The 10,718-nt window shown below is 38.7% G+C and overlaps 1 protein-coding gene across 1 annotated transcript; it reads left to right on the top strand.

The window, feature by feature from the left end:
* Positions 1–4,114: 4,114 nt before the first annotated feature.
* Positions 4,115–10,493, top strand: LOC306868427 (potassium voltage-gated channel subfamily A member 7-like; the record flags this gene model as incomplete). The annotated part of the gene is made up of 2 exons (XM_079414584.1): positions 4,115–4,804; positions 9,582–10,493. 2 exons carry the CDS (start codon positions 4,115–4,117, stop codon positions 10,491–10,493), a joined length of 1,602 nt encoding a protein of 533 aa, XP_079270710.1.
* Between the last annotated feature and the right edge of the window lie 225 nt (positions 10,494–10,718).

The raw sequence follows: 10,718 nt of genomic DNA, 5'->3' as shown, positions 1-10,718 counted from the left end.
AAGTAAGAGTCACTATGAACTGATAATACAGACTTGAATGAGGAAACGAAATGCAAGTTTCTTTGGGGTCTCATTTATTCTGTAATAAGGTGAGTTGATTAATAATAGTTTATACACTTTATATGCGTTAGACTTGTAAAACATCCTGGTTTACATATCATTGCATGCATTTGGCGCTTAGAAAAACTTGAATGAGTTACTATTAGGCCAAAGGTGAATAACACGTCGATTTACGCCACCCAGCGTTGTTTACAAAACAGTCTGTTTGTCCAAAGCAGTCAATCAGCACACTGATTAATGGCTTCAATGTAAGAAGATATGACAATAATAAATAATACATTTAAAACTGTGACATTTTAGGCTACGTATCATAAAATGAAAAGTATTACATCATCATTCAAATTATTTAAAAATTATTTAGAAATTATGTAAAAGCAATATTTATTAGTATTCCCAAAATAGCACGACAATACAATAGATTTTATTTTATTGATCTCAGTTTTAATATGGAAACCTTTTTAAATATGGATAAAAAAATGAATCCTAAAACCATAAAATGTTAAACTGCTGAAGCTTTTTAATTGTTTATACTACTACTACTATTAATAATAATAATAATAATAATAAGGATAATAACAATAATGTTTATTGTAATTATTATAATTCTTGTTTTACAACCCGAATTCCGGAAATGTTGGGATGTTTTTTTTTTTTTTTTATAAAATGAAAACTAAAAGACTTACAAATCACATGAGCCAATATTTTATTTACAATAGAAGACAGATAACATAAATGTTTAAACTGAGAAACATTTTTTGCCAAAAATTAGCTCATTTCAAATTTGATGCCTGCTACAGGTCTCAAAATAGTTGGGACGGGGGCATGTTTACCATGGTGTAGCATCTCCTCTTATTTTCAAGAGTTTGAAGACATCTGGGTATCGAGGTCATGAGTTTCTGGAGTTTTGGTGTTGGAATTTGGTCCCATTCTTGCCTGATATAGGTTTCCAGCTGCTGAAGAGTTTGTGGTCGTCTTTGACATATTTTTCGTTTAACGATGCACCAAAAGTTCTCTATAGGTGAAATATCTGGACTGCAGGTAGGCCAATTCAGCACCGGACTCTTCTACTACGACGCAAAGCTGTTGTAATAGCTGCACATTGTCCTGCTGAAATAGACGTCGTCTGGAGGGGAGCATATGTTGCTCTAAAACCTTTATATACCTTTCAGCATTAATAGTGCCTTCCAAAACATGCAAGCTGCCCATACCATATGCACTTATGCACCCCCATACCATCAGAGATGCTGGCTTCTGAACTGTACGCTGATAACACGCTGGAAGGTCTCCCTCCTCTTTAGCCCAGAGGACACAGCGTCTGTGATTTACAACAAGTATGTCAAATTTGGACTCATAGGACCATAGAACACTTTTCCACTTTGAAACAGTCCATTTTAAATGAGCCTTGGCCCACAGGACACAACGGCGCTTCTGGACCATGTCCACATATGGCTTCCTTTTTGTATGATAGAGCTTTATTTGGCATCTGCAGATGGCACGGCGGATTGTGTTTACCAACAGTGGTTTCTGTAAGTATTCCTGGGCCCATTTAGTAATGTCAATGACAGAATCATGCCGATGAGTGATGCAGTGTCGCCTGAGGGCATCAAACAATGGCGCGGGTGGGGGGGTGCGGTTTTGGCACTATCTTATGTGCGCTGTTTTATCAGTACTTTTGCTTTCAAAATCGATCGCGTTCAACAAGGAGGAGGGAGGATGGAAAGTGGTGGGGCACAGTAACTCGTTTGGGGGGCACAGCAACAACCCTGTTCCACAATCTTTTTACACACTCTTTCACAGATTGGAGAGCCTCTGCCCATCTTTACTTCTGAGAGACTCTGCCTCTCTAAGACATCCCTTTTATAGCTGATCATGTTACAGACCCGATGTCAATTAACTTAATTAGTTGCTAGATGTTCTCCCCGCTGAATCCTTTCAAACTTTCTTGCTTTTTCAACTTTTTTGAGACCTGTAACAGGCATAAATTTGAAATGAGCTCATTTAGTGGATAATTTTTTTTTTTTTTTTTTCGTTTAAACATTTGTTATGTTCTCCATATTCTATTTTGAATAAAATATTGGTTCATGTAATTTGAAAGTCTTTTAGTTTTCATTGTATTCAAATTTAAAAAACACCCCAACATTTCCGGAATTCGGGTTGTATATTTGAATTATTATTTGATGGAATAACATGTAAATCAGCTATGCACTTACACATGATTTTTTTTTTTTTTTAAACGAACAGTCCAAGAAACCAAGTTTTAAGGGGGGTGGCGGTTCTCATATAGTGTCAACAGGAACGTCACATATGTATTTATAGTTATGGGTGCTGATAATTAAAGGTAAAATAAAAAATAAAAAAACATATTGCTAGTAACTTTGTTGTAAAATAAATTATTTCTATAAAGAATAATAAAACATTCAGTTGTTTATTGTTATATAAATAACAATAAAATTAATTCTAAATAATTCATTATTTGTTTCCTGGCAGAAATGCTGGGGTGGGATAAATAACAAATAGCAAAAACCTGTCATTCATACATGGAATATATACATATATATATATATATATATATATATATATGGAGAGAGAGAGAGAGAGAGAGAGAATGAGAGAGACAGGCATTTTAAGGTGGTGCTGGTGGGAAGATGTTTGGGACAGTGAGCTGATGAGGGGACGAGGGGCTCTGGATTGAATTTCAGCATGACAGCATTCCCCAGCGCTGCAGTGAGCGTAAGAGGGAGTGAAAACAGTGACCTACAAACAGGTTTAAGTATCTGTACTGCACTGACCAAGGGGAGGACAAAGTTTGTGGTTCAGGGTACAGGAGAGAACGCCTCCTGTTGGACTCATAGGGTAGAGTGTCTGGCAGAAAGGGGGGACAGTAGATACACAGCTCATGGTGTGGTGCAGGTAGGGAAGAAACACGGATAGTGTGTGGTAACTATTCTGGATTTGCGGACACTAGTGGCAGAGGGTAAGTGAAGGAACAAACAGGGTGTCTTCTCAGAAACTTTTCAGAGACCCAAACCTCTATATTCCTAAAACAAAATTTCAGATTTTTGGGAGATATTTACTTGCAAGGGATTGTGATGTTTTTGTTGAATATTTTTCACCCCTTAACTTCACTTTAGACTTGTTTTATACTTGAGGTCACAGGTTGTTTTGCTGTCTTCATATAAAACTGCTCTCTTAACAGGGACAGTTTTATAGGCTTTTTATTATTATTATTATTCATTTTATTTTTTTATTTTAGTCTGAAAGTCTTGTAGTGTTATTCTCATGGGGAGGGTCAAAGTGGTAATGGATCTGTCTGCAGGAGTCAACACAGGGTTCGGATAGAGCACATGAAATGTGTGTATATGATTTCATGGAACGGCAGGAGTTTCTGCAGAAGAATTTAAGTATGTATACCATGCATCTGCAGTTACATAACTGGAACAGGACTGTATAAATTTACATTTTTGTGGTGGAGCAGTTTATTTATCTATTACACATTTTAATTAAACACTATATTGCTTAGAAAATAGCTAAAAGTATTTTGTATTATAAACCTGCTTTTATTTGAATATATTAAATAAAATTGTATTACATATACTCTGTAAAAATGATTTTGATGTACTTTTTGATGAAATTATTGGAGTATTCAAGAAAGTACTATTTCAGTCTTTCTACATATTCAACATGTTATAGAAATTTAATGATAGCAAACAAGATGTACACAGTAATTATGGAATGATATAATGCTGAAATATATACATATTTACTTAAATAATTAGACACAATAGCAAATAAGTGCAAAATAATTTATCAATTTAAAATCTTTACTTAATATTTAATTAAAATACATCTGTAATCAGAAAATGTATTCACGAGACTGTCAGGTGATATTGGAATCAACATTATAGGAGAAATGAGCACTTCTGTTAGTGTTACATCAGATTAATGCCATTTGTAGGTTTCTACAAACCTTTGACTCCTGGGTTCATGTTTGGCTGAAATGACTGTGTTTCTATCCAATACAACAGACTGAGTGAACAAGGAAGAAGAAGAAGAGATGGACAAAGGAGGAGGAGGAGGATCGGAGGAGGAGGGAATGGAAGTCAAAAGTCAAGCAGAGGAAGAGATAAGCGAAAGTGACAAGAAGCTCAAGGACCAGCGCAACAAGGCAGAAAAGGATGACGAAGAGAAGGGTGAGAGGAAGAGAGAGAATCGAAGATCTGGTTCAATGTGGAGAGGAGGCTGGGCGCTATCTGAACGACTGGCCATCAACGTGTCAGGCATGCGCTATGAGACACAGATTCGAACCCTGGCCCAGTTCCCTGACTCTCTGCTCGGAGACCCTCAGCGCCGCCTGCGCTATTTTGACCCACTCCGCAACGAGATCTTCCTGGACCGCAATCGATTCTGCTTTGATGCTATCCTTTACTTCTATCAGTCTGGTGGCCGGTTACGGCGGCCTGCCAATGTTCCTCTTGACGTCTTCATGGATGAACTGCGCTTTTATGAGCTAGGAGAGGATATTATGGCTCGCTTCAAAGAGGATGAGGGCTTCCCCAAGGAGGAGCCTCGACCCCTGCCAGACAATGAGATCCAGCGCAAGCTGTGGATGCTCTTTGAGCACCCTGAGTCCTCTGGAGGCGCCCGCATCATCGCCATCATCAGCGTGATGGTGATCGTGGTCTCTATCCTCATCTTCTGTTTGGAGACGCTGCCTGACTTCAGAGTAGAGAAGGAGCTGAGAGAGGTGAGAGGAGCAGTGAAAGACAGGTCAACGTTACAGTGTCTGACTCAACAGTACAAAGCTAACAAGATTTACACTACTGTGTGACACACATAGTTGAAGGACACTAAACACTAGCAAATTGTTATCAGTTGATATTCCTATACAGAAAATGCAGGATTTTTTTTTTCATTATAGTACGCGTAATGCACAAAACCCAATATGACCAACAACCTCAAGCAAAGCCATAGTAATAAGAAAGAATGTTTGAATGGCTGTTAGCATGAAGCAGATGGGTTCCTAAAAATACAGTATAACGATATAATGATGAGTGAGCATAAATTAAATCAGATTCTTGGTAAATTCACACACATCTCTTTACCAAGGATTTTATAAAGAATGCATGGCATTGATCATGTTGTGAACGTTTCAACCATTGATATATGTTTCTTTCTTTCTATCTTATTTTCTTTTCTTTAATTCCTTAATCCAAATTTAATAACTTGATCTTCTGTTGAAACTAAAGACTTGTCTCCGGTTATGTACTTATCCAAATAATAAAGGGATAGTTCACCTAAAAATGAAAAGTACCCCATGATTTACTCACTCTCAAGCCAACCTAGGTGTATATGACTTTCAGATGAATACAACTGGAGTTATGTTCAAAAATATCCTGGCTCTTCCAAGCTTTAGAATGGCAGTATAAAAGCTATAAAAAAAGGGCTCCACGTGGCTCCAGGGGTTAATAAAGGCCTCCTGAAGCGAATCAATGGGTTTTTGTAAGAAAAATATCCATATTTAAAACTTTATAAACCGTAATCTCTAGCTTCCGCTAACTGTCGTACATGTGTTGTGGCGTTCCAGCAGATGACGCAGGATGTAGAGCCAGGACATTTTTTAATATAGCTCTGATTGTACTCGTCTGAAAGAAGGAAGTCATATATTTCTAGGATGGCTTGAGGGCAAGTAATTCATGGGGTAATTTTCATTTTTGGGTGAACTATCCCTTTAAATTCACATAAATCCCACCTCTTTTTATAACCAACCTCTTTAAGATCCGCCTTCATCCAATCAACAACTGAAGAACAGAACCAAGTCCCCACCCTACATTTATTTTTAATTTTTTCAATAATCCGTTTAATTAGATGTACCTCTGCTACTTCTGTTTTGTTGCAACTTTAATATATTACATGATTTATTATATTTTTATTTTTAAGTATTAATAGCTATCAACAACCATTTTAAATATTAATTTAAAGCCTATATGTGTGGTCACATATGCAGTTTTAAATGGAATCCACATGATTGGGAATTTCACATGAAGTTGACAGATTTGGCAGCAGTTTCAAGTTGGTCATACAGATTATCTGCGTTGACAAACGGAAAGCTGCTTGGTTTGAAAGTGACTTCTATTTGAGCTGTGCTTCATTCAGCACTACACTGTTGACAATAGAGACTTTTCTGCCTGCGAAATTCTGCTAATGTGACTGCACCTTATTAAATATTCTCAATGTACTTGTCATCCAAAATATTAGGAAATTATTATTTTGTTTTTTTACAAATGTCTCCAGTAAGACCAAAAAAAAAAAACTAACGTTGAGGAAAGCATGTACAAGTATAGGCAAACTTATCCAAGTAGTGTGCTGTGTAAATGTACACTGCATACTGAACTTCTATCAAATGTAAAAACAATGTTTATTCCTAAACGCTAAACGTTTTAGAACACAGAGGCATTCTTACTGACTATAGGCCTATACAGATTCATGTACACATTTCAAATCACACAGAATAATAGGGTACGTTTAAAGTGTGAGAAGTTGCAATAAAAAAAGAAGAAAAAAAAGAAAGCACAGAAGAAAAGTTCAGGAGCAGTGTAGGGTTATTGCTGAGATTATTTTAGACGTGTCGTTAAATCTGATACACAGATTGGGAGCAGACTCTGGGGGGGTTGGAAAACAGTCAAGTGACGTGTCCATGTAGAGATGTTAGCGGCGTACACAGATAGAAAAAAGGGAAAGAGATGAGCAACGACAAGATGACAGGTGACAGAATGAAAGAGCGCCTGTGCTTGATCGAGAGAGGGAAAATAGAGAGATGCAGGGTGGGTTAGGAGCAAGGGGGCAAAGTTAGTAAAGAGTATCAAATTAGTTTCCCAGCAGCGACCCAACTGCTTCCTGCAACCTCAGACTGCAACCTCAACACGCTGCCAAAGCAGCTCAGTAATTCTGCATGGATCAGACAGTCAACGACAAGTAAACTAAAGCGGGTGAGAGAGAGATTGTACATTCTCAAGTTTCACTTTAGAGATCTGAGGCGTTATTTTTAGAGTAAGAACAACCCTTCTGAGCATATTAACACAGATACAGGAGCTTGTATTAACAGACCCCCTCGAATGCTGAAATAGGAATGGAAACACACTTTCACAACATCTTATGATGACTTTAGCAAAATCTAAATAAGCACTACGATAGGGAACACTTAATAGCCAGCTACTCTGACACGAGATCACACACACCACACGTGCATACAAACTCACATCTCACATCTTATATTTTCTAATCTGCTATCTTGCTATTCATAAACCTGTTTTCCATGCAGACGCATGCTTAACTTTGAGTTATACGACTGGAAATATAAGTAAGGCTATACGTGTTTATGGATACATATTTGAAAATACCCCTTCTCTGGTTACCTCTTACATACTGATGTGGTTTGTGCTCGTGTACACATTAGACTAAGTCATTTTTTTATGGAGTCAGAGTGATAAAGAGCAAAAATGACTGACCTTTGAGTGAAAGGTCATGTACTGTGACCCTAAAAGCAGAATGGGACATTCAGCTTCACTCAAGAAGTGGGTGCCAAATGGGCAACCAAATTGTTTCAGTCAGGCGAAACATGTTTGTTCTCAAGAGTAGTTTCAGAAATTATCTTTCTATATTAAACAGTTTTATTATTAATTTAAAGCTACAGTGTGTGACACTCTATGCCCTCTAGCGGTTATAAAATAAAACTGCATGCATCTTGCGCGGGTGTGCCTCACACGTTTTCTTTAGTCTAACTATGACTTTCGTTTGTGCTTCGGCTCTGCTCTGCATGGATGTGACTTATTGCAAACACTGATGTTTTTAAATAAATTATGTAATACTGCACATGCGATAATTGCTAGTCTGATAGGTCAAACGTCATATAATGAATTCACGTTAATTTTAGAGATCTGGCTATCTATCTGTTCAATAGAATACCTGTTAGGTGAGATAAATAAAATCGCTGGGTTAAGCCTTTCAAATTTCGGATTTCTCGCACCTTTGGATGTCCGATTCAGGTTTTATTAAACTCAGTTGCCTTTTTTTAGCACACATTTAAGAATCGTTCACACCCACACCAAAAGCGTTAAAGGGGACATAACACACACGTTTTTTTTTTTTTTTTTTTTTGCCAATCTCATATTAATCTTGAGTACCTATACAGTAGTATTGCCTAATTTCTTATGTCCAAGGAGTCTTTAGTTTTATCAGATTTATAAAATTAAGATACTACAGTGGCTTGGCGAGCACGCTAAACTTTTGCGTGGCGACCGTTTATAAACTTTGGCAAGGTTATCTTTCCCTCGCAACCAAAAACACATTTGTTTGACATTGTTGATTTTGTGGTCAAAAACAAAATGTAGCTAAAATCCTTCTCAAGCAATTCCTGTGCTGACGACTTCTGTAACCCGAATGAAGCACGTGCTCTCAAGGTCCTTGCACACTGAGTCCGAAATTTTCGCGTGCGTTTTTCAGTTTTTTCGTATTCCCCATTCTTTCCTATCAAAATGCATGCTACGGACAGACGAAAGTTTAGGAGGCAGTGTGCAAACATGATTGACACAACCTGATGTGGTATTTATTTTTTAACTTTATTTCGGACTCAGTTTGCAGTGACCTTTACTCTCACTCTTCTTTTATGATGGCATACAGGGCCATGCTTGAAAAAAAAGTCTATTTGTAAATTTTATGGGTCTTGCTTCAGTCTCATTTGCTTCCAGCTATTATTAGCTGTACAGAATGTACACGTATTGGTGCTTGATACTGCAAATGGTGTGTCTTACGATATTATTTTAGTGTATTATCTTAATTAAACAGTTTTACCATTTACTGCTCGTTGTTAATTTTCATTTTATTTCCCTATAGCGGCCAATCAACTGGAAGTTTTGCTCATAGGCTTACCTCCGCGTTTAGGAATAAGGTGGATACAATCCCTGGATTTGGCACAAAAATACTCCATCATATGTCCAACTAGTTTTTGGAGACTTTGGTCATGTTTAGCGCATCGGAATTCAACTCTTTAGCAGTGTAAATAAGTCACAATGCATGAAATAGCATTAGACATCCCCTATATATTAATAACAATATAGTTTTAAAATTAGTTCTAAGTTGAAAAGAATACATACTTCATTATATATTTTAAATTAATACATTTAATATATACAATTTTTACAAATGACGATGTCCACAAAAGGTTTTTTTCAGATTTAGCTCACTTCTGGTTACACATTTGTTTCCAAACTTCCGAAGTACACACACACACAGACAAAGTTGCACAGTAAATTAAAAGTATTAGGCTGTAACCAGAAAATATCTCAACTACAGTATATTGAAAGCACAGAAAATAAGAATCTCAACATAGGCCTACCTTGAATATGCAAAATGCACTTTAAACTCTAGCTGTGTTTAGTGTGTTTTTGAATGTCATATCTTTTTATCCCATTTCTGCATCTAATTTCTTATCCTTATCTTTTTTCTTGTCTCTGTCTCTTTTGCAGCAAATGGCATACCAGGCTTTCCTTGCCGGAAACAATACTTCGCACATGCCAATGTCCTCTCCCTTCCATGATCCATTCTTCCTGGTGGAAACCATGTGCATCTGCTGGTTCTCGTTTGAGCTAGTGATGCGTTTCGCCTGCTCTCCCAGCAAGACGGTCTTCTTCAAGGATGTGATGAACATCATAGACTTCTTCGCCATTATTCCCTACTTCGTCACGCTCGGCACAGAGCTGGCCAAGTCTAGGGGCGCGACACCGTCCATGTCCCTGGCGATCGTGAGGGTCATCCGTCTGGTTCGAGTCTTTCGGATCTTCAAGCTGTCTCGCCACTCCAAAGGCCTTCAGATCCTGGGCCAGACGCTGAAGGCCAGCTTGAGGGAGCTGGCGCTGCTCATCTTCTTCCTCTTCATCGGAGTCATCCTGTTCTCCTCGGCCGTGTACTTTGCCGAGGTGGACAGCCCGGGAACGGCCTTCACCAGCATCCCAGAAGCCTTCTGGTGGGCTGTGGTCTCAATGACCACAGTGGGGTACGGCGACATGTACCCGGTGACGGTGGGTGGAAAGCTGGTGGGCTCCATGTGCGCCATCGCCGGCGTGCTCACCATCTCGCTTCCCGTTCCCGTCATCGTTTCCAACTTCAGCTACTTCTACCACCGCGAAATGGAGTGTGAGGACAACCAGGAATACACACACATCAGCACCTCACTTTGGGAGGAGGAAGAAGGTGGGGAAGAAGGAGAAGAAGGTGAGGAAGGGCCTGGGGAACAGGGAGACCGCGTTCCTCTCGAAGGAGGCACAGCCTATAGGGGGATCTGCGCCCCTCTTAATGGAACTCTCCTGGCTGGGCTTTGCGCAGGGCAGACCGGAGTGCAAAGTGTAGGGAGCGTTTACCCTCTGGTCACCCAAGTCTGAGAGACTGGAGATCAGAGAGGAGGAATGAGAGATGGAGGTGGTCCTGTACCATGTTTTAAGGTACACTGCCTCAATGTGACTCACTGAATATGTGTGGATGATGGGAAGGAACAAATGCAAGAAACAGAAAACGATTGATGAAGAGGCTGAGAAGGTACAAAATGCAGATACAGTCTCCAAAGGAAAGGTATGAAGAAGTTACAAAAAAACATTGACTTTCTATCT

This window comes from Barbus barbus, assembly GCF_936440315.1.
Source record: "Barbus barbus genome assembly, chromosome: 4".
NCBI lineage: Eukaryota > Metazoa > Chordata > Actinopteri > Cypriniformes > Cyprinidae > Barbus > Barbus barbus.
The sequence above is the reverse complement of the archived record's forward strand: the minus strand, read 5'-3'. Positions and strand labels throughout refer to the sequence as shown.